Source organism: Dendrobium catenatum, unplaced genomic scaffold (assembly GCF_001605985.2).
Source record: "Dendrobium catenatum unplaced genomic scaffold, ASM160598v2 fragScaff_scaffold_1220, whole genome shotgun sequence".
In the NCBI taxonomy this organism is placed as follows: Eukaryota; Viridiplantae; Streptophyta; class Magnoliopsida; order Asparagales; family Orchidaceae; genus Dendrobium; species Dendrobium catenatum.
In genome coordinates, this window is record NW_021319682.1 from 2925185 (window position 1) to 2951090 (window position 25906).

General features: G+C 34.2%; 1 protein-coding gene across 1 annotated transcript in view; it reads right to left on the reverse strand.

The window, feature by feature from the left end:
* The window catches only part of LOC110104372 (pre-rRNA-processing protein TSR1 homolog), a 41879-nt gene extending 17270 nt beyond the window's left edge, over positions 1–24609 (reverse strand). Inside the window, exons 1-15 of the mRNA XM_020833448.2 lie at positions 24309–24609; positions 23852–24010; positions 23691–23767; positions 17616–17693; positions 16207–16338; positions 15745–15795; positions 15505–15645; positions 15299–15421; positions 15082–15159; positions 13861–13953; positions 13654–13776; positions 4471–4554; positions 3915–4013; positions 3658–3843; positions 2995–3070 (exon numbers count right to left, since the gene is read on the reverse strand). Of these exons, the coding sequence (XP_020689107.1) occupies positions 2995–3070; positions 3658–3843; positions 3915–4013; positions 4471–4554; positions 13654–13776; positions 13861–13953; positions 15082–15159; positions 15299–15421; positions 15505–15645; positions 15745–15795; positions 16207–16338; positions 17616–17693; positions 23691–23767; positions 23852–23942 (1432 nt within the window). The 5' untranslated portion in view covers positions 23943–24010; positions 24309–24609. The remainder of the gene's footprint in view (positions 1–2994; positions 3071–3657; positions 3844–3914; positions 4014–4470; positions 4555–13653; positions 13777–13860; positions 13954–15081; positions 15160–15298; positions 15422–15504; positions 15646–15744; positions 15796–16206; positions 16339–17615; positions 17694–23690; positions 23768–23851; positions 24011–24308) is intronic.
* Between the last annotated feature and the right edge of the window lie 1297 nt (positions 24610–25906).

Genomic DNA, 25906 nt, shown 5'->3' on the forward strand with positions numbered 1-25906 from the left:
TTTGACTTTTAATAGAACACAATGGAGAAAAAGGATTCATGTAGCCGACCCCACGTAGTGGGATAAAGGCTTGATGTTGTTGTTGTTGTTGTTGTACAATTACTTACAATTAATTATAATTAATTACAATTAATTACAATTAATTACAATTTAATTATTTTTAATTATAATTAATTAATAATGATTATAATTAATTAAATTAATAAAAAATAATTATTTTAATTAATTATTATTGATGATAACTAATTAAAATTAATTATAATTAATTAAAAAATTAATTATAATCATTTAATTAAAATTAAATATAATTAATAGTAATAAATATAATTAATTAAAATAGTTATAATTAAAGAAAATTAATTAAAATTAATTACATTTATCCCTCTCCTCTCTATGGAATTCGGCGGGTTTACGGGATTAGGCCGAACAGGCGCGTGAAAGGGAGAAAGTTGCCTTTACCTCCAGCAAGCTCCTGTTGTTACTTCCGATCAAAATGAGCGACTTCCGATCCGAACAGGAAGGGAGAGTCGTCGTCGGAGGAGGAGTCGATGGGTCTAGGACTTCAAGAGGTAGGTGCTCTCTCCTCTCTCTCTCTCTCTTTCTCTCTCACGGGATCCGGCCGAAGGGGTGCGGGAAGGGAGAAAGTTAACTTCACAGCGAGCTCCCTCTGTTTACGATCAAAATGTCGTGACTTTCGATCCGGCCGGAAGGGAAGTCGTCGAGGGAGCTGCGACGGGAGCAGCTCGTGCGTCGGACTGGAGCCGGAAGTAGCATACGAGGGAGAGGGAGGAGCTCGGGATGAGAGGAAATGAGTGGGTGGAGTGCTGTGGAAGTCGTGAATGGGAGAAGGGTTCGCCTCCCTCTTATAGACGTAAATGGGAGGCGATCGAAGCCATCGTCGCAGGATTTGCGGAGAAACGACGCAAACGGCGCCGAATCGGCGCGATTTGCGGCAGAATTCGCGGGATTTCAGTCCGAGGTACGTACAGATTTTTGCTATTTTTGTTTCTATGTATAGAGGTTAACAAGCTATGAGTTTGATAAGGCAATGCATAAACATTAGATAAGAAATTTTGAAACATATATAATATTGTCTAAAGTCAAGAAAGAGAAAGTGTTGTAGATCTTTTCCATATATAGATAGATAAGGGAGATCTATGATGTACCAACACTTCTTTTCAAAGAGGCGTGCAATAATTAAAAAATATTAAATACAAATTGGTCACGCGAGTCTTAAAAATATTTTATGAATTTTTTAAAAATATAATTTCTTTTATTTAAAATATTTTTTTATTTAAAATATAAAAATTAAATTTCTTATTTCATATCCAAAATACCAAATTAATCGCACACACTCAATACTCCATTCATCGAATATTCTCTTTGGGGGCTCTCGACTTTGGTTTCACAACAATGTCCGATGTCATGTCAACATTGAAATCTCATGTCATTATAACATTGACATTTAAAAATCATCTCAACAACAAAGTCTAACATTGACTTGAGACTCTTAACATTGATGCTCGACGCTAGCAATTTCTACACCCAACTTGACAACTCTTCTTTGTCTGACATCATCTTAACATTGACGATCAACGCCCTCTCAACATCGACAACAAACGCCCTCTTGGCATCGACACTCGATACTTATTGCATAACATTACTGCTCGACTCTCGACAACATTGTCGTCTCCTCTCTCGATGCATGATACACAGTATTAATTATTTTAAGCACAAATTCTAGTTAAATGACTTATTATTTCTAAATTCTTTTTAATATTATAATTATTCAAATTTCATAAACTATTTTTAAAACATAAATTTATAATATCGTGTCCAAAACATGTCTGTGTCCTATATTTTGAATAATTGGCGTGTTCAGTATACGTGTCGTGCCGTATCTGTATCGTTGTGTCCACCGTGTCCATGCATCATTAATAATGATAAATGGAAGGGGTGTCATGGCAAAGGATGAAAATAATCGTCAGTTAAATTTCATATGGGAAGAAACATCAAAATTTTAAACCTAAGATATACCAGAATGAATAGCTATAGCTGAACTAAAAGAGAAAATCACATTAGTATAATGCATCCAATTGAGAATATTGGAATAGTCAACCACATTCTTTTTGGGAAAGAGAGACTAAATTGGAATGAGCACTAATAGAAAAGGTAGAAGTGGTGGCAGAGACATGCTAAGTTGTGGAGGATAACCAAAGTTTTCCCAATGATGGTCAAATGACTAATTGGTCCAATGATAATAATGAAAAGGTGGAAAAGAGTTATGACCATGACCACCGCATCCATCATTATCATAACTACCACCTATTCTCTTCATGCGAGAGAATTAGAAATATTCCAAACAACCAAGTTGTCCATAAACTGAGCTTAAGCATACTACAAATACAAATGCATATCAAAGAGAAACTTGGTGATTAAAAACTAGTTTTACTTCTTCCAAGAAGTTGGATCAGCAATAAAGGGGCAATACTAAAGAAGTTCATTCCATTTGTCTTTCAAAATATTCTAAATAGGCTTGCCACTCGTTTGCAAGAGGATGTACAAGAGTAGAAGATGTATGCCTTAGAGATGTTATTATCCTTAAAGTAATTGGAATGAAGCAAATCACATGTCACTTAAACATACTCTTTAAACATGACGTAGAAACAAAAAAAAAATTAAGGTTATTAAGCATCCATATGAGAACACCATAGTCAAAAGCTTGTCACTTGGCGCATTTGGTGGTGTCCTGCGATTTGGCAAGGATGCGATCATATTATGAAGGCTGGTACATAAGCATAACGGACAATAAAGTTCAAACAAATTATTAGCCAGTTGAAGAAGGCTGCATAGCCTATATACTACATATATCCAAAAGAATTTCAGCTGAGCATGCATCGGTGTGTTCCTTTTCTTTTCTCCTTACTACTATCAAAGGACCGCACCTACAGACACCAAACCCCACTTATAACACATAAATACAAAAAAATATACCTTCATCCAAACCACTTGCATCTTTAAGTTTCTTTATCTCAGCTTCTATTTGTTCCGTTGTCAAATTCGCATCATCCTACAAAGCAAAATTTATAGTACAGAACATATTAGAGTGCCCTAGCAAATAAATGACCATTTTATTTCCAAACATGAGTTGAGTTTAATATTCCATGAAGAACAAAAAATATGTTATAAAAGAGCAAACTAAAGTCAAGATGAAAAAAAAAGGAGAAATGAAGAAATGTATCATCAGATAACTAGATCTGGTTACATATTTTATACGCAATTAATTTAGCTGATTGGCAAAAAAGGAGAAAATGATTAAAATGATCTCTTGCCGCTTTATAAAAGATTAAAATAATCTCCAATTATATTAAAAGACCATTTTGGTCCCTCAACTCCTTAAAGAGGAACCAAAATAGTCCCATCATGAGACTATTTTAATTTGTTTTTACAGAATTAAGAGACCAAAATGATCCTTTAATATAGTTGTGAACTATTTTGATACTTCATAAAGAGTTAAGGGATCAGTTTGATTATTTTTCCAATCAAAAAGAATTGCAAGCATAACTGAGAAAAACAATATCCTCCAAAAAAAGGATATTACTCAATTAATATTATGTTGATGTTATCATTCAATAAACAATTCTCTAAGAGACTTACAGCCATGTCAGTGTCTGCCTCAGTTTCTTCATCAAAATTTTCCATATTATAAACACTTTCACTCTCTGATTGATTGGATTCTTCTCGTGTAAAATTATTGTTGTGCCCATCCAAAACCATACCATCACCTTCCTCAACACTACCATCAGCAACATCATCATCAGAATCTTCAACAATCCACGCAGCCTGCATATATGATGATCAAAACAGCCACGCCAAAGAGAGAAAAAAAAAATAAAGGAAAATAAAATAGTAACCTGATAATCTGAGGTTCCTGGTGGAAGTTTCTTTCTTTGTAACTTTCGTTTTTTATTATTTGCATTAGCTTCCTCCATATCTGCTTCTGTTGGCCAAGTCTGATGGAATATAAAAATAACGTTAGAAATATTAATGCGTACAAAATAATGCTAGAGTCTAGTTCCGTTCTAAGTAGCGAACAGTCAATCGTGCTCAATTTCAACTTTCTAAGATGATGAATGTTGAAGATAAGCAAAAAAAAGACATGTTTGGCTTGTGCATATCTATAAATAAGCGTAAAGGGTGTAAAAATAAAATGTATATATAAAATTAATGCAAGGGGATTATGAAAGAAGATGAGCAGAAGAAGAGTTATGGATAGAAATTATTTAAGAAGTTTTGCGCAGAATAAATTCAACACTTTGAGTACTTTAAGAATTACTCAACAAGAATCGTCCAAATAGATGAACAATAAGAATTCATTAAGTGACCAAAAATAAATAATAACTGTGCAAGGCTAGTGATGTTGATCATGACTATACCATGAATGAATGAAGTAGGAAGCTTGAAACTGACCTGCTCCCCAGCAAGAGGGTCTGGTATATTCTCAACAACCAGCGGTTCTTGCTTTAAGGCATCAGGCATTAATGTGACAACAACCTGCAGAGTTTAAGAGAAGAAAGCACAATAGCAGTTAGGCCTATGATATTGCTATGCTCAAACACAAACCAAAATCCATGGGTAGAAATTATTTTTGGCGTGAGGCCGCTTAAATTTCAAAGTTACCTCTTCCTCGCATCAGTATCTCATAAAAGTTAAATGAAAATTGTTCTTTAAATATATTTGCATACCTAAATAACTATCTGCAGAACAAGTACTTGCATAATTACACCCAACACTATTAACCTTGAGTGTGTAATGATTAGGTTCCCTATTTTCAAAATTTCACCATCAAGTGCCTCAAGTTTTCCAAAGCATTCCAAATCTTTCAGTTTTTATGGACCAACACGAAATATTATTAAAAAGTAAAAACTAAAGGGGATTACTAATAAATTCTATAAGTGGCGGATCTAATGATTACAGTCTAAATTTTGGAGCTTAGAAGTATTGTAATAATTTCTTATGATAGTTATTTATTATTATATTTTAAAAAGTAATCAACATTTCATGTTAAACTAAGAGCAAAAGTATGACGCACTTTGGATAAGGAGGCAACAAATCTTCTAATAGTATTCGCAACTTGAATCTATAATGATGGCATATATACATCTACAATTATATTATTCGCCAAATTTAAGCATAAACAAATATCTTTTAAAACTCAATATTCATCAAAACTAATGGAAATACCCATAGACCATACCATGCACATATAGTAGATGCATATCATCGCAAATGGTGTGAAGTAACAACATAGAAAAGCCCTATAGTAATTATATGGTCAGAGTAAATGCTATGTCATGTATTGCTGGCAATGGGTTGAACTGAGGCTATTTTCATTGCCTTTTAAGATCACTTCTATTTTAGCAAAATTTTCACATCTTTTATTGATTTATTTTATTAGGCTTAATTATGCTCTTAAAATAATAATAAGTTTGAATTTATATGCTTTGTTAGAAAAATTATTACTATGATTTTGAACTTAAATTATTTGATTTTATCCTTATAACTCTATTATATGTATAGAGATTCACGACTTATATTCTGTAATTGACTATTATTGATTGAATGAATGTAAATTATTCATAAAGACAATTGAATATGCTCTTTAAATCCAAGTTATATATATGGAGTTCCCCCTTGTTTTCCTCAAACAACTTTGGCATCAAAGTGATATTCAATCTTTCTCTTGATCAAAATACTTTGATATTTCGTTACTACCAAGCTCTCGTAACCTAAATTTGGGAAACACAACAATGCAAACCCACATTTATTAAGCCTTCCTGCAAAACTCCAAGCCTACATAACTTCCTAAACTCCGATCCCATGTTTGTTCCCAAAATCCTATGTGGACGCAAACTCGCATTCCCCGTGCTCCCTGAACTGTGATCCTTCTCAACAACAATTGCTAACTTCCAAAACCCTAAAATGAAACAATGCTCATGCCACTTTAAGCCTCACACAACCTAGTGATCATCACAAACCTTATGCTTGTTGCTCACCTCTTGCTACATTGCACTTACATAATGCATCATTATTGCTTGCAACTATGACGCTCATTAAAGAACAAATAAAAAATAATCTTGATAAATACCTTGCCTAGTTTAATGAATAGATCATCAATAGCATGTCTTATCATGATCAAAGGGCTACATCTTTAGTAAATGAACTTAAGCAAAGCACCAAAAAAATAGAGACTAATAGTACAAGCTTAAGAAAATATGGCATAAGTATCTGTAAAAACATGTGGCAACGAAGATCTACTGGTAAACTAATTGTGACACCACAAGCAATCAATCACCCACCAGATGCTACAATTAATCCTAGAGTACCTAATGAGTTATTTGTAGATTTACTAAAGCCCGACAAACTATCTAAAACGACAAACTATCAAGTTCTTCAAAATATTCTTAAACAGACTCATCCACATTATGAACAAGACTGGTTTAGACCACCCTAGTCAGAACTACTACTATCGATTATAATGATCCCATCAATAATTTCATGATGCTACCCAAAGGATCAAAATAAATGCTCCCATATTTGATGGTTTCCATGACATTGGTGCTTACATAGATTGGGAGTCTAAGATGGAGAACATCTTTGGTTGGCATGAGAGAAATGACTAACAACAACAACATCATCAAGCCTTTATCCCATATGTGTGGTCGGCTACATGAATACTTTTTTCTTCATTGTGTCTTGTTAAAAGTCAAATTTTTATTTAAATCTAATAATGAAAGGTTATTTCTAATATTTTCTAACCAAGTATTTTTAGGTCAAACTCTACCTTTCTTAACATAAGCCAAATCCAATACATCTACTTTCCTAACCAGTTCATCGGAAGGCCGATGTTTTATATGACCAAACCATCTAAGGCAACTCTCTCTAATCTTATCTTCCACAGGAGCTACTCCAACTTTTTCACGTATATGCTCATTTCATATCATGTCTCTAAGAGTAAAGCCACTCATCCACCGTAGCACCCTCATCTCTATTTCTCTGCAATACTTAACTTAATATTAAGCTTCTCTTTTAATGGCCAACATTTTGCACCATAAAGCATTGCAGGTCTCACCACCATCTTATAGAATTTTACCTTAAGTTTGAGGAGGAATTTTCTATCACAACAAGCTCGATGCATTCCTCTACTTCAACCATCCAACTTGAATTCTAATATCCCCATCCATTTGATGCATTCAGTTATTTTTGGTTTATTTATGTTTTATTGTATTTTAAACAATATTAGTTGTGTTTTATTTTTATTATGCTATCCTATGATGGTTGGGCTTCCAATGATCCTGGTAGGAAGGTGCTCGGCATGGCGAACCTTGGGTTTGCTTGCTCTTGGGTCCACTTGGTCCTTGGGCTGCTTGCTGATTTTGGTTTGGTGTGGTGGTTGCTCTTGAGTATGGCCTTGGTTGCTTAGTATGAAGCTAAAAAAGTGTGGGATTCTACTTGGTGTTAGCTCATAAATGCTTGAGCTGAAGTTTAGCTCAATGATTGGAGATTAATTGCACTTCCTAGCTCATTAATTCAAAAAGGTATGATAATATTTCTTGGATTCATTTTGGAGCGGACTTGCCTCTTCTCCACCCCTATGTCTTCTCGATTTCCTGTGCTGGCTGGTTTTCCGTGCCTGGCCCCTCTGTTTCCTGTGCTGGCTGATTTTCCCGTGCCTGACCCCTTTGTTTCCTGTGCTGGCTGGAGTTCCCGTGCCCTGGTGCTTGGCCTCCTATGTTGATTTTTCGAGTCTCCTGCTGGCTATTTTCCCGTGGCATTTTGGGGGAATTTTCATGGTTTTCACCCTGTTTTCTGTGCTGTTTTCTACTGCAGTCTTTGTTGTCTTTTAACATTCTACTTGGTGACTTTTGGCCTTTCATTTCCCCAATTCCTATTGGCTTTGGTTGGAGGTGATATGGCTGCTTGTCTACCTTCTTATGCCTATAAAAGAGAGTTGTTTTGGCATGAAAAAGGTTGTTGATGATTGTGAGTAAAAACTCTACAAAAACCTAAGGGTTTCTTCTTGGAAAAGCTTGAGAGTTTGTTCCATCCCCTTCTTCTCTTCTCTATTTCGTCTTGGCTTCTAACCCCTTCTTCTCTACGCAAGTTCAACTCCACTTGTATCCTTCTTCTTGAGCTTTGGAAGTGTATGTTGGCTGAAGTTTGGAGACATTTGTCGGAGGAGTTTGGAAAGGATGTTGGACTCTTTTGCAGTGGTGAACTCTTGGTTTGCAATCCTAAGCACAATTTTCTTAAAATTCCTACTTTCGTTGCATGTGAGGAGACCGCTAGACGGTTTTACTTAGGATAGCGTTTTTATATTTTTATTTTGTTTTCTTCGATTTGGCTTTTGTTTCTCTTAAGTTTGTTTAGATGTTTGCAAGTTTTATATGAATCGAGTTTGGTTTAAGTCTTGTCCTGGTGTTCTCCAATTTGTCTCTCTTTTCTAGTTTTGCTTGCATCACCATTTCACCATCACTCTAAATAATAGATCCAAGATATCTAAAATGTGTACTCTTATTAATGGCTTGATTGCTCAAAATCACAATCCACCCACTAGATCTATTACGATTAAAATTACACTCCATATATTCGGTTTTAGATTTAGTCAAGAGAAAACCTTTAGACTCTAAGATTGACCTCCATAAATCAAGTTTACCTTCACACTCTCTCTGATGGGGGCATCGACAGGAGATTCCGGCGCGTTTATCAGAGACGACACCGGAGATCGACAGCCATGATGGAGAGTCTTTACTACTTAGGACTATTTGTATCTGCATTTTATATATTACTTGTTTATTTTCAGTTTTTCCCATTTTACCCTTGTAGGTATTTGTTTTCTCTTGTGGCCCAAGAGGCATATTAGACTTTTGTACTTGTTGTCATTTGGAGCCTATTTATATGGCTCTTGTATATTGTATGAGTATAATGAATTGAATGAAATTTTCTTACTCTTTGTTCTCTTTGTGAGTTCAATATCCTTGAGATCTCTTAGTGAGTTCTTTGTGATCTCTTTGTGAGTTCACTTGGTGGAATCATTGAAGATTTGCAACTCTTAGCCTCTTGCCTCCCCGCTATAGAAGATCACAAATAAAGAAGAGGAAGCAAAAGAAGCCCGAGCCCACCTTGTTGCCGCCGGCCCCTAGAGCCACCCGCCGTCCACCCTCTCACCACCGGCCGACCACATAGCCACTTGCCGACCTCCTTCCATCCACATCCTCTCCGCTAATTCCAAGTTGAAATTTGAATTTCAAAATTCAAATTCTTTCCAAATTTGAAAATTCTATATATGGAAAAAAATTTTGAATCCAAATATAAAATTAAATTAAATTGGATTTAATTTAAATTTTCCTAGTCATCATTCAATGTTTGGAAACCCCTCTCCCTCTCTCCCTAGCCATGCCGCCCCCCCCCCCTTCTTGATCTCCCATTAATTATGCACTTAACTCGTTCACCCTATTTGAAATCCAAATTAAGTGCAAATAATTTTCCCTCCATTTACACTAAAATTGAAAATAATTTCAGTTTTAAATTCCCTCTCCCCTTGTTTTGCTTCTCTCTCCAATTACATTAATGGCCTCCCATTAATTCCCCTAACCCCTCATTACCCGCTGGCCCCCTCCTTTGGAATTAATTTGATTTTCAAATTATTTCCCCCCACGTCTCCTCACTAAAACTCAGTTTCAGAAAATCTGAAATATTTTCTGAAGTCTTCTCTCCTACCCGAGCACTTCTCTGGAATTGGCTTGAGTTCTCCACCCAACTCCTCCCTCCAAATCTGAAATAATATCCAGAAATATGATATTATTTCAGATTTGATAATACTTGCTTCATCTTGGCTTCTCCACCCTAGCCGACCACCTCCCCTCTTGGACTCTTGTGGTGATTGCTCGTCTACAAATCCATGGTGTATGGCGGACCCCGCCGTTGACCACGGGCTCTTCTACGACATCTACGGAGATATCCACGTCTTAAGATCTCCTTTCTTCGACGTTGGATTTGGCTTCGACAATACCGTCGAAGAGTACTTGGAATGGATTTTACCGACACTAGTGGACGCCGTTGACAACCAATTCTCCGACTACACGTGGGTCATTCAAGGTCATCCTCCCGTGCCACCTCCACCTCCGAGTTCCTTCTCCTCGGCGACGTTCCTTGGCTCCTCCCTCCTCGTGGCAACCTCATTTCTAATGTGGACGATCTTCCGCCGCTCAACCTAGTTTCGTAGGAAAGAGAGAAGAGGCCTCAAGGTGAACAACTTCTTATTAATCGTTGGATTCAAATCCCTAGCTTTTAACTTTACGTTTTCCTTTGTATTTGCTTAAATTGTTCGATTAATTTCCTTGTAATTCCTTTGCCTAAGTAAGTGGAACTCTACGAATTCTTGTAACCAACTTTGACTTGACGTGTGACTCTATAATTGGTTAAGCTATTGTTAAATCTTCTTTATTAATCTTGTGTAACTCAACCCTGCATCACATCACTCTCTCTCTCTAATCTTATCAATAAGAAGAATATCATTAGCAAAAAGTATACACCATGGTACAATCTCTTGCAAATGTCTAGCGAGAACAACCATGACTAAAGCAAAAAGATATGAGCTTAAAGCTGATCCTTGATATAATCCAATAGAAATAGGAACATACTTGGTCAAACCACCTTGTGTTTGAACACAAGTAACAGCTCCTGCATACACATCCTTAATGACTTGAATATAAGTATTAGTAACACCTTACTTTTCTAGAACTCTCCATTAGCACTTCTCTTGGAACTTTATCATATGCTTTCTCTAAAACAATAAATATCATATGAAGATCCTCCTTATTCTCTCTATACTTCTCCCTTAAACCTCTCAATAAATGTATAGCTTCCAAAGTAAACCTACCCGACATGAATTCAAATTGATTTAGAGAAACATTAGTATCACGGCGTAAACTATGCTCCATAACACTCTCCCATAGTTTTAGAGAAATGACTAGCAACGTATCAAATTTATTAAGACGGAATTGTCTAGGTATGCAAAATGGTATTTTAATAATATTATTCATGATTTTGACTTACAAAGAGCTACTCCCACATCTTCTTGGGTAGAGATAAAAGAAATTTTGAGGCAGAAGTATTTGCCAATCCATTTTAGGAGCCTTTAATTGATGAAGATGCTTAGGTTTTCAATAATAGTTTTGAACAATTGCATTTTAGGTTGATGTATTGGTTGTTGAATGCGAATTTGGGGACTGAAACCTAAAAGCTAGAACATTCACCACAATTGTATACTATTAGCATAGTATAAGCATTTTTTGGAGAGCTTGTGCGCATGTGCTATTTGGAAATACATATTGATAATATATGAAGTCCATTTGATACATGGCAATAATCTTCAAATGTAAAATATTTACTCCATACTTTTTCGGAACTTATCTTTTAATACAAAGTACAACATTGATACCTCAAAGAGTGCATGCAATAGAATAAATGCTCCTTTGAGTTACATCTTTATGATAAATAGCACATTCAATGAAGTATTTATGGATTATCTACGGATTAGCTTTGGATTTGCATAGCCATGGAAAGTTATCTAGGATTCATAACTTTGATAGGCTAGAAAAATTGAAGGCTAAATTTATCGGAAATCCTGATGCAGGAGACGAAGTCATTTTGTTATTCATGATTGTTCTCTATAAAAAGATGTTATCAGCCTAGAGTTAAGAACATTTGAATGTGAATTTCATTGGTATTATCCCGCTCCACTATTGTCTTTCCAAACCTCTTGAGTTTACATGTTCACTCTCCTAATTACGAAAGCCCTGATCTTGACTATCTTCAAAACCCTCTCAATAACTCAATTTATACTTCTCAATTCTTATCGGAATCAAATGATTAACAGTTTCAATTCCTCCTAATTTGTTTCTCTACAACAGAGGCGTTTATAATTGGTGTTTCTAACTTTCGCTAATTCGGATCACATAAACTCCAGATAATTTCACAAGCTAACAATTCAAAGAACCTCATTCTGCATCAGTTGATATCAAAGCACTACTTTCCTCTAACAATTTAGCATCAGAGCACATACGTCAAAATTTCAACCTCTACCAAAGCATTGATTAGTTACGTACATCTAACATAGATAATGCTTTTTCATGTCACTCGCACACCCAGAAACTTTCTTTATATGGTAACCATGTGTCAAGAAAGGTTAATAATTTCAGGCCAAGTCAATATGACAATTGTTTACTAATTTAATTACACCAACAAGTAAGACATTAAATAACAATTACGCCAATGAGTAGGATGCTCGAACATGTCATTTAACATCATAGGAGGTCCTTGGATGCAAGGAATTTAAGTCTTACAGTACTCAAGGAGGAAGGATGCCTAAACAGGAAAGTATAAGATATTGATACTGTAAATGCTCATCTTCCATGACAAAACCTTTTACACACTGGAAGGTACACCCTTAATATTTGTTTAAAAAGTTGGGTTTTGATGCCTAAAAGTTAAAAAAAAAATGATGATGAAATGTAGCTTTAAGTAAATGCAAAGTCACAAGTTCATTATCAGGAAGGATTCACTTAAGTAGAACAGTAATAAAAGAGAAAGAAAAGGGTTGGAACATACACCCTTACAATTTGTTAGAAAACTTGGAATTTGATGCTAGAGAGAAAAACAAAACGATGATGAATGTGACGCTAGCCATAAGTTATTATCAGGTAGGATTCTCTCAAGTAGAATGGTAAAACAGAAAGAAAAGGGGACATAGACCATAGGGTCACGATAGCACTTCCAAGCATCTACTAGACCTCTTATTTCAACTGGATGTACAAACACCAAGAAAAATTTTAAAAATTCAGGTAGAGTTAACTTTTTATTGCAATAACAATCAGTAAACCATAAGACATAGGAAAATAAATTGTAGAAGTTTTTGGTTCAGTGATTTAAAACAGAAATTCATAATTGAGAACTTTACTCAAGCCTAAACAAAAAAATCAAATTACAAATATTTGACAATGATTCAGAAGTGAAAGCGCCAAAAAATTGGAAAAGAAACAAAAAAAATGGGGGGTATACAGCATGAAGCTCTCTTCAATGCAGGATCTAGAGAGTATTGAAGTATGCAACTTTACCCATCATTACAAGGAAGCTAATTATGTTATTCAAATGTGCAACCACTAGATCATTGTGGAAGCAACCTAACTATTGCTCCATACCTGCATCTTCATTAAATGTGGCTGAGTAGAATTCACTGATTTGGGTAACATTCATGGCAGGTCATGTAAACTTAGATGTTATAAGAAGAGTTGGCACAGCTTGAAATATGTATTTAGTTAAGACTGTTTGGAAATAAATTCATGAATCTTGTAATCAAGCAAGAAGAAAGATTCATCACGGTGATCAAATTGTTGGGATAAGGCTAATGGCAATAATGCTTGAAGAGAGAAAATTTTAATGAATAATCAATGATATGCAACAAGCGGGAGCATGCCCATACCAAATAGAATATACGAAAGGAAGAAACTTCAATACTAGTTACGATATTCAATAGGCAGAGCCTGACAACTTAAGCACATGCCTACTTCATGAAGGATAGGAAACTTATACCTGTATGCAATTTGGATTATCCGAGTCCATTGAATTAAAACCTTTTCTTTCATTCAAAGGCATTGGATCCTTGAGCACATCAATCTTTTCTAACTGAAAATCCCCTGCACCGGAAACATGAACCTGAAAGAAAAGGGATGCAAATGTGAAATAGCAGAAATTAGTTAAAACTAAATAACACATATAAAATAAGGATGAGTATCTCACAAGCTGGTTCACTGAAAGATTATGAGCTCTCACATAGCCAGATAGAAGTAAAGTGCATTTACCAGGTTTGTTATTGTCAAGCTCCAGACCAACCTAACAATTAAAATAAAAAAACAATTTTAGTGATGCTGAACAAATCCAAATATTCATCTAGACGGGCAAGGTTACATAAAATGACATCATGTAAATATATTAAAAAGCTTTTGTTTATGAAAGTATCACTGCAAAGCGCTGCAAAACCTAAAGAATAAGACTAAACTGGTTGATTTTTATTAAATCTTAGCACACTATTCTAAACCTGAGCACTTTTTTATACTTTCTAATTTTCAATTTCTTTGATGATAACTTCAAATAAAGATAAGGTGAATAATGTCTTAATCTGAAATGCTCTCTAGTTTAGATGTTCAAGCTTATTTCTAACAAAAAATATCATGATATTCTCAAGCACAGGCAGAAGTAAGATTTTAGATAGAAAATAATGCGCTCTTTCTCCTTTAATATACCATTATTTCACTATTTAGTCATTAATACAAATACAAGCAAATAGTCATCAAGACATATACAAGCCTAAGAACAAAAATTCTCTACAGCATATTTCTATATAACCAACGGAACAATGAAATGTCAGAAGGATCCAACTGCAATTCAGCCAAGTGAATATGGTTCGATTTGATAACAAAACGTATGCATGAAAGAGCTGAATATAGAGTTGATAAGTAACAGAACAATTGAAATCTTCAAAGAAAATATATCACAGGTGCAGCCGTATAGGTTTATAGATATTAGAGTGCTAAAATCAAATAAGGCACACACTAGTTGGAAAATAAAATCGGACCATGTAAAAAAGTGTATTAACATCTGAAGCCTCATACATAATATGCTTAAGAAGCTCATACACAATTCTGAAATAATGGATCAGGATATATCAGCCATGGAAATACATAATTTAACGTTAAGGATAGAATTCAATTGTATAATGAATCAAGAATTTATAACCTTCATTTTTTTAAAAAAAATTGAGTCTAAAAAATTTAAACAACTCAAAAAATTCAGTTAAAAGACAGTCGCAAAAAAAATAGAGAAAGAAGCTGGATTCCATTGTTGTAAAGCGTAGATATGTCTTCCAAGCATCCAATTCAACATAGATTAGTAAGCCACAGGAACACTAGAACTAGAAGCAATCAGTTCACATTAATCATATGCTTAATACAACAATATTACCTCCTGGGACACAAGGTAAGGCCGATGGCTTCGCCAATGTGGAGCAGAAAGGTGTTGATCCTTGAAAAGCCACATGAACTGCAGAAGAGGATTGGCGAAATAACAATGAACAACTTGAATGAGAATCAAGATTGAGCATAAAAAAAATTAGAACTAGTTCTTGAGCCATGTATTGCTCAACGTTTCCATTTAGAAAACAACTACTTCGTGGTACCACCTTGTGCAATTCTTCCTTCGTATCTGCTGGATAAAAACGACAATCTTCAGGCAACTCAGAACCAAGACATGAAATGGCATTCTTCTTCACATTTTGTTTCTCTCTCATACCAACAGGAAGATCCTACAGTAGTGATGACAATATCAATCCTCTAACTGCTTAATAATAAAATACAAGGAAGTTGATATGAATCAACTGTGGCTAACCCGAATTAGGACAGTGGTACTGGGCAAGCCAATGGCTCTGAAAACAGAAAGGCACTGTATTCCAAAGGAATCAATGAAGCCAGTTTCACAGCCATCATTTAAGGAGTTGACTGATACTACAAAAGCAATTAAATCCGCAACCTGAATTGGAAATGGCATTCAATTAAATCGTAATATAAGAAGCCTTCACAAAAAGTAAAAGAAGTAACAAACATGGTAATTTCAAATTACAGTACATGCCTTTGCCATCTCCATGCATGATACCAAGTCGCCATATGGAGCAATCAGAACCTAGAAAAATAGAGGAAATTAGAAACAGAAATTAATGCTTTAAAAGTCACATTTAGGAAGAACAGACACTTATAAATGTCATCTATGTCTGGCATAGACACATACACGTCTCCAACACATCCCGACAAGTGTTTGACACATGTTTTTGGTTCATTAAAAAGTAAAATTTTCTTTTGCCAAGACCGGACACTCCTGGACAAGTCTAAGACTTGAACAAGCATGATAATATGGCAGACAATAGAATTTAAGTAAAAAAATTTATCATGTGACCTAGCTGTTCACCTTGCCTTCTACACCAACGAGAGCGAGAGACACTGAGACACGAGAGAAGAGAGTCCAGAGACAATAACCATATCACTGATATAAACATACTAACATGAGAAACAAAGACATCTGTAAACAAGGAATTACCGTGGTTCTAAGTTTATAAGTTTGCGAAGCCACTGTTGCTGAAATGGCCCCTGATTCTTCTCCAGATAATAACATAAAAAGTTCCTTTGCAAGCATATCCAGGTTCACAGCTGAGGAAAGTCCACAAAGAACCTGCAAGGAAACAATCTAAATCACAAATATGTCCAACATGGAAATTTTCAAAAATTAATCAAACAAATCACAATGAATGACATTAACAACTAATCTGTAATGCACATGCAGAAGTCACAAGGAAGCAAAAAGTTTAAAGAAGCGTGAATATAAGGAAGATCATATCGCCACGATGTTATTATATTATATGGCTAATAATATTCTGTTCAGAATAGGAAAGAAATGATACTGCAACAATGTTGTCCAAGCAACTCTGGTAGTCTAGTTGCTAAGGCCTAATTCAAGGTTAATTTTTGTTACAGAATGAAAAGTTTTAATTGTGGCATGCTTAAATTAATTAAGTAGTTCCACTATGAAATTAGATCAATAAGATCATCATTATTATTCGCCTCCCCCAACTATTTGAAGTCAAAATAAAGAATCCTTTGTTGACCATCATAAGTGCTCAGAGCTGCATTTATTTGTTCACTATGCTCTAGTAAAATTCGTTTGGATAATTTCCAGCCCCATGTTTGCTTTTGTTTAGCTATTTTAAACGTTTCATATGAAGCCCTTACCCATGCAATCCGGCCAATTGGTCAAGACAAAAATTCTCACATGCTATTTTCTACCATCTTATCCTTAATTAACCACATTCCCAGGCTTTCTCTAATATATCTATGTTGTATTTATCCTTGTTTAACCAGTACCTATCATAATATTCTCAATTATCCTACACTCCACTTGCTTTCTTGTCTTAATTTTCTGCACCACAACCAGCTCAATACAAGTTTCACATGCCTACTAGTTGGTAAACTGACTTTCCTTCTGAGTTCTACAAAATTATAATAGAATTATGAAGACAACTTTCATTCAATAATAGGAGATAATAAATTCATGTGTTGTTTTTGGCATAAAAACAGCATGCTTTCCCGAAGAAACAAAGGAACAGCAAAAGTAACCCAGAGTTGATCACAAATAGCATAATGCACTGATTAGTGCGAAAAAAAAAGTTAGTGTTAACAATGAGAATGGCAGTAAAACATGGACTTAAGCCATAGGATCAGTTCAAATTTAAAGAGATAGAGAATAAAATAGAGGATAGCTAACTACAGACCTTAGAAAGAGAAACAGTACGAACATATTCTAAGAATTTGCACAGTTCATGGAGTATTCTTCTTAGACAAAAAGCCAGAAGTGAGTTAAATTGTGGAGGGAATATGTTCAGATGCATGGACAAGTGCGCACATCTTTTTTTTTTCTAAATAAAAATCATGAGTAAATCATGGGCCACTTACAATAATACGTGGAGAACTAGATGGTCCACTTAAGGCTCTTTTATCTTTCAATAAAGTAGCTCTCTTCTGATCACGAAGCTACAAAAGATAACAAGCAACAAGTGAATATAACATTTTAGACAAGCTAGCCAAAAAGAATATTCAAATTTCATTGCATACATAAATAATGAAATGAGTAAGAGTACAAAAGGTAAACAATCAAAACTTGTGATGCTTTTCACTAATTCCTCAAAAGAAATCTTTTTCTATGATATAAAACACATTGACCATAAGTTTTATCTTTCTCTCAACTATTTGGAGGCTCCTTTTATAAATCCTCCTCCATTCCCTCTTTGAGAAATACATAAGGAATCGAGCTTGGTTTCTGCAAATCTTTTGGTAAAATTTTAGTTAAGATAACAAACTATAATTTTGTTCTAGCTTTTTTCATTGCTAATCCTTTTACATTGATTTTATTTGCCCGTGTACTTGGAATATTTTTCAGCCCTTTGTTATACATGACTAAAGAAACAAGAGTAATTCTCAATTACCTTAACTTCAAGAGGTTCTACAGCCACGAACTAATATAATTATTTCTCAATTTATTTTCCCAATTTTAACACACGAAAACCATAACATTCCCTGTTTTTTTAATATTCCATTAAGACGGGAACGCCTTCTTTTTAGCCCAACATTTGAATCCATATAACATGATTAGAATAATTAAATTTAAAAAAATATAAATTTTCGTGACATTATCTTGTTGCATGGCGCTTTTGAATCATTTCTCAACTTTAAAGTTTTTTATGCACCCAACTTTCAATCTAAGGTTAAGGGTTTCACAAGCCACCAAATTAGAATGAACAATTTTCAAAACAACAAAAAAAATTTCTAGATTCATATGGAGATGAACTTTGTAAAGCCTGTTGAGGCCATTCGTCCACAATTGTATTTAGATGCAAAAAATCAACAGATAAACAGAACTATCATGTCTCGAACATCCAAGCAGTTAATATCAATATGTTATCTACATTATGCAGTTCATAGTACAAGCATGCGACCCAACATGCCTACGTTACATAATAACCAAGGAAGATCATAGATGAATCTGAACTTCAGATATTCATCCCAACTGAACATCTTATAAGTGTTGGAAATGTTGGATTTGAAACCTTTTATGTGATTTCATGCAAAATTTTAAACTTAACAATAACGTCAGCGATATGCTAAAATATGGGTTAGTTGGGTTTGAAGGAAAGCCAACAGAGGCATGCCAAAAATTACATAGCAGTATAATTAATTTCTAGCTACTACTTTTTTTGGTTAGGAGGCAAGAAACACATGCGAAATGAACCACAAGCACTCAATAGCTAACTAGCATTAGTTACCATCAAACTTCGTGATAAATAAGCAGGGAAAAAAACTATTTCTAGAATTGGAAATTAAGACATCAATATTTTCACTTATTCCGAAGAACAAGATGGCTAATAAAATTAAATATTATTATGGGGTTGTTTGATTTGAAGTAAAAGGAGTGTGAAATATTCCAAATATAGGGGTTTCGAAAATATCGGGGTTTGGTTTGAAGTAAAAGACATGCAAAGTAATTTTTTGTGTTTGGAATTCACCCTGTAGTTCAATTTTGGTATATTTGAAAATTATTAGAATTGAACGATTTTTAAATATACAATAAATTCCTTGTCATTGCCATCACCCCCTCCGAGGTTGTGAAAATGGACCGGACACTAAACTAAAAGAAGGAGAGGTTCACAGTTCGATGGTTCAACTGAGGTAGAACTAGAGTTAAATCGAATGACATGAATACTAAAATTATTTAAATACAATATAAATGAGATAATAATTAAATTTTTAACAAATAATACCTAATTATTTTGATTAAAGCTCATGAACAAGCTCGATTAAAGCTCAACATAAAACTTACTAAGAAGTTTGATTGACCATTAATGTGAATATTTGTATATTACAAATATAATTATATGCATATTAAATAGGTTTTAAAAATTAAAAAAAAATAAATTTTTAACAAATAATACCTAATTATTTTGATTAAAGCTCATGAACAAGCTCGATTAAAGCTCAACATAAAACTTACTAAGAAGTTTGATTGACCATTAATGTGAATATTTGTATATTACAAATATAATTATATGCATATTAAATAGGTTTTAAAAATTAAAAAAAAAATAATAATATAAAAGTATAATTGTATAATTATAAATCTAATTTTAAATAAGAATACAACAACAACATCAAGCCTTTATCCCACTATATGAGGTCGGCTACATGAATCATTTTCTCCATTGTGTCCTATTAAAAGTCAAATTCTTGTTTAAATCTAAAAAAGAAAAATCATTTCTAATATTTTCTAACCAAGTCTTTTTAGGTCTGCCCCTACCTTTCTTAACATAAGTCAAATCTAATACCTCTACTCTCCTAATCGGGTCATCGGCACACTTAACTTAGCATTATGCTTCTCTTTTAATGGCCAACATTCGGCACCATAAAGCATTGCAGGCCTCACTACCATCTTATAGAATTTTTCCTTAAGTTTAAGGGGTATATTTCTATCACATAATAAGCCCGATGCATTCTTCCACTTCAACCATCCAACTTGAATTCTGCTGATAATATCCCCATCTATTTCACCGTCAATCGGAACAATAGATCCAAGATATCTAAAACATGTACTCTTATTAATGAACATGATTACCGAAAGTCACAATCCCTCAACTAGGTCTATTACACTAAAAATTACACTCGCCATAATATTCCATTTTAGATCTACTCAAAAGTGGAAACCTTTAAGACTCTAAGGTGACTCCATAATTCAAGTTTACCTTCAACTCCTCTCTAGTCTTATCACCACGAAGAATAATATCATCAGCAAAAAGAAATACACCGAAGGTACATCCTCTGCAAATGTCTAGTGAAGAACATCCTGACTTAAAGCAAAAAAGATATGGGCTTCAAGGCTGATGCCTTGATGTAACCCCCCGAAATAGGGAAATACTTGGGTCAATCCAACCTGTGTTTGAACACAAGTAATAGGCTCCTGCATAACATATCTTTAATGATTCGAAATATAAGCATTATTGACTCATTTTCTCCAGAGACTCTCACATAGCACTCTCTCTTTGAACTTATCTATTTTTCTAAATCAATAAATATCAAATTGTTAATCTCCTTGATTTTCTTATAATTTCTTCATCAGAACCTCTTAATAAATGTATGGTTTTCAAGTCCGAGCACTACCCAGGCATGAATCCAAATTGATTTTGAAAGCATTAAGTATCACGCCAGCACGACTATGCTCCATAACTCGCATCCCATACGTTTTAAAGATACCATTAACATTAATACCTCTATAATTCGCAACAATCTTGTGCATCACCTTTATTCTTAAATAGAATTAGCACACTCATTCTCCACTCATCTGGCATCATTTATAGTTTTCAAATAGTATATTAAAAACGTTTACGTAAGCCATGAATCCTCTTCATCTTCCTACAGCCATTTCCAGCACCGCTCTATTGGATACATCAGGTCCAACAGCTTTTCCAACCCTTCATTTTCCTTTAAAGCATCTCTAACTTGCAAGTTTTACTATACTTGCCGATAAAAACATTTTATTCAAGGGTGCTAAAGTAGGTCAATATAGGTCAATCTAATTTTCATATATTTTTATTAAAGTTAGCAAAATATCTCATCCACCTTTGTTGAATATCATCTTCTAAGAAAAGTATATTTTTAATCTTCACCCTAATACAGTTCACTTGAACTAAATCCTTACTACTCATATTTCTTTGTTTGGCTAACTTATACATATAATATTTAATATAATATTAAAAACTTATGTTCCTAACTTTTAAAAATTATACGCATTTTTAGCTTAAATTTGTAACCCAAGTAATTTCATAATTTAACACTATAACTCTCATGCAGAATTCTCACATATTTTTGTGTCCCACATCATAAGAGAATTATAGGATAAAGCACAAACCACAAGTAATAAATAAAGCTGCATGATGTGACAAATAGGTAGTTAGTTAAATTTATTTGCATATGCTTTAAATATATATTTAAAATTTTAAAAATAATTAAATAAAATTTATTATTAAAATTTATTTAAATAAAAAATAATATTTGTTGCACTGATCGATTCAACCAAACAGAATCAATACGACGATTTTCCGATTGAACCGGCAGTTCAAACCGGTTCACATCGGTTCAATGAGAATCCAATTTTCCAACTTGACCAAACTGACAACTTGATCAGTTCACGATCCAACCAGTCGAAACAGCAGGTCCGGTCCAATTTTTAAAATATTGCCCCCCTCTGCCACTTGCCATTGCTCGCCGTGGCTGCCGCACCACCCCAATCCACCTTTGTCAGCCACCACCACCCCATCACTGCCCGCCACCACCACCCCACCACTGCCAGCCACCACTAGTCGCCGCTGTCTTCAACTAGCTGTCTTCTTGCAATGTGAATCATAACTAAGATGTTTTGTATGGTTTTGATTTGCTTACTAAAATCGTTTGATTTAAATAATTATCGAATTATGATTGGACATGGATTCTTCATATTTTTTTAATTTATGAGTTATTATTTTAATAGGTGATTTTTGGAACAAAAAATTTTTAAACCAATTTGTGCAATTTCATACATTGTATTATTTAGTTTATTAGGAATCTTAGACTCTAAGATTTATAACATTTAATTTCTGAGCGATTGTTTGGTTAAAAGTATTAGGAGTTTATAATTAAAGAAATGTAAGAGTTTTAACTTCTCATTATTTGAGAGTAAGTAAACTAAAGACAATGTATCTATATAGGAGATATGGAATATCTCAATATGGCATTTTATTAGAACTTTAAATTCACCCAAATTGGGTGAATTCCAAATTAAGGGAAAACTCACAGCACACGAACCCATCTTCATGATCTAGACAGTCACTCGCCCCAACCGCCCAGCATTGACATTGCCTCCTTTCACCATCTATTGTCACTACTTGAGCCTACCCTCGTGCATTTAAATGCATTTGATTTGCATCCAACAAAATTTTCAACTACTCCGCATTTTTTAAATACATGTATTTTAAAACATACAAATAAACTGCACCATAGAAATCCTATAATGCATCTTATGTAAATCTCGTGATCCAAAAGTACAAAAATTTAAACGTTAAAGATACTAATGAGAAGCGCTAATATTAAGTGCATTTGCTTTTTGTATATTCAATTAATCAAGACTTTAATTAATTTTTAAAAAATAACTAAAGTTGAATGAATTGGGAACAAATAAAATGAAATATTAGTTAAGGATGAAGAAATTAAGAAAAAAAAAATTAAATGGTTTTAATTTTATTAAATGGGAATTCTAAGGAAGAATATATTATAGAATAGCACATAATGAATAAAATAATATAATATATTAAGATTGCTTCAAAAAATGATGTAGGGCTAGCTCTATAGAAGATGCATGAATATAAAACTTTTAATCATTAAGAGAATTGTGGGTATAATACAATGGTTTGGTTTACAAATCCTTTATGGAATTTTGAAAAGAAAGGTAATAACTAATTATTAGACAAGAAGCACTTTGGCATCAAGAGAAACTGAGATGTTAAAGATTAGATGATTATAAATGAATCAAACTTATGAGTCATGCATGAAGTTGTGGGAGAGAATAATGGTTATAAACAAAGAAAAATTACATTAGTTTTGGAGACGATGGTTTCATGTCAAGAAGATCCACTTGAAAGCAATTTTACTATTAATAAAAAAACATAAACAGCATAAAAAGGATCTTCTAATTATTTGAGTACCTTAAGAAGACATATGATTAAGTACTGAGCTATTTGATTTGGTGAGCACTAGGAGGGATACAAAATGTATATCCAACATATGCTAAAATTATTAAAAATGTGTAAGAAGGAGCATTGGTTATTATTAAAAGTAGTCATCGGGCAGCCAAAAGTTTACTACAATAATTGAAAACGTATGTACGCTTCATAATTAGTACTTTGGTCATTCAACAAATATTGATACTAGCAAAAAGAAATGCAATGCTACCATCTTTGTGCGCTGGATCCGAATAGCACGAGCGCCCTTCATGGCATTCTTGTTGGATTTAGCAATTTTGCCATTATCTGCAACGGAAAACAAAAGTGAAAAGAGAAGATGTAGCGACGATGAAGAGAAATTAGAATGAAAGCAATTTTTGTTTTGCACACCAATGACGGGGATCCTGTGCGCCTGCCGTGAGGACTTGGAGGCGAAGCGACTCTTATGAGCCTTGTTCACTTGAACTCTAGAACCTCCCATGCTGTGATATTGCTGTGAGCAGACTAGTAGACCGGTTGAATTCCGATCGGAGCAATCAATTTCTGAATCTGTAAAAACATTCCTTTGTTAGGTAGCAGGATTTAACCATAATTTTAACTTAAATACTGCCGAAAGGTAAATTACGCAAACTTAAATCCAACAAAATTCTACGGGGCTGTTCGGCAACAGGATTTATGCATGATTTGAGCGGGATTTTAGCCAAATCCAGCGAAACGGGAATTGAGCGCCCGCTAAATCTCACGGCGGAATAAATCCTCCGTCTCCCCTTCGGCGGAAAATCCCGGATTTGGTAAATCCTCTCAAAATTTGGCCCAAGAAGCGCGCGAAAGAGAGAAAGATAGTTACCTTCACAGAGAGCGAGCTCCCGTCATCTTCGAAGGAGTCGAAGGAAGAACGATGTCTATCTCTCGTGACTTCCGACACGAACGGATACTTCGTCAAAGGAGGCGAAGATCCTTTTAGCGACCGTCCAAACTCTACCCACGCCGCGTCTCACGAACTCCTCTTCTCCTTCCCACGCCGCTTGCCCCGTTAAAGTCTTCTCCAGCGAGCTCCCGTTACTTCGCCGTCGTCGAGGGGTTTGGGATTTTGTGCGGGAGCGGAAGGGAAACAAAGAGGAGGTTTTAGGTGCTGCATTGCGATAATTTTTAAAATAACTAGGAATTAAAATAAATCTGAAGAAAAAAAAATCTGAAGGGAATTTTCAGCTTATATTCATAATAACCAAAATAGGAGGAATATATTTATTTATTTATTTTGTTCAAAAAAAAATTTTGAAAGTTTTATTTAGATTTTATTTTTTAGCTGCAAATTAATTTTAGGATAGTTATGATGAAAATTGATTCAAATAATATCTAAAGAAGATTTGAATAAAATTGGATTTAGACTGAAACTATATGTGATAAAAATATTTTATATATTATCAAAATCATTTAAACTATAATGTAACATTAATCCTTCATATCCATAATTTCTTTCATTGTGATTCAATAAATATTCAAATAAAACATTATTAGAAATTTTGATAAAATAACAAATCCAACGAGCAATCATAGCATATACAACACAATAAATTCAATTTGATATGGGTTGATTAATAATTAAGCAGAGTTTGAATAAATTTAAATAGGAGTAGATACAATAAATAGCAATCACAACATATAACACATCAAATGTAACACCTGAAAATAACACGTATTACATCTGCGCAATAATTTAGTAATAGTAGCTTTAGAATTACGATTGGTCCAAGCAAGAAAACTATTACGCAGGCAGCGGCGGGTACGTAACTCGTCTAACTTTGTATCGGCTGAGCCTAAGTTGTACTACATTCTTCTCCCCCTTTGAGTGTCTTTTATTTTTCTTTGAAAATACACTCCTAGGGCTTCACCAATAGTGGTAAAACAACTGCTTTTGCCAATATATCCTCTCTTCTTAACATCATCATTATGGCTATCATCAAGGATACATAGTTTTAATTGAATAATGGGGTAGCACTTTTATTTTAATCATTATTTAAGAGTTTCTCTAACGTTTCTTTGTTTTTTTTTTCTAAGCCAGAATAAATATTATGTTTTCGATAGTATTGCATCAATCGAAGAAACTTTTTGCACCGTATGCCTTGAAACTCTAATACTATATATAATCACTCGATAGAAACATGTTGTGATATTATCAATGCTCTCAAAAATACTGATTGTCACTAAACTTCAATAATTTCTAGCGAAGAAAGGACAAGCCCTTCGCTCAACATGAACTTAGTTATCAATTTAATATGCTATTATTGAGTTATGAATGTTGCGTCATGGAGAATTTGCGGCGATAGAGAAATATGGAATTTAATGTCTTAGCGTTGTACGAAGATCCAGCACGCACACAGATAAGAAAGAGAGTATTATAGCGTTCACAAAATACACTAGTACTTTTACGTGGAAACCCCTAAA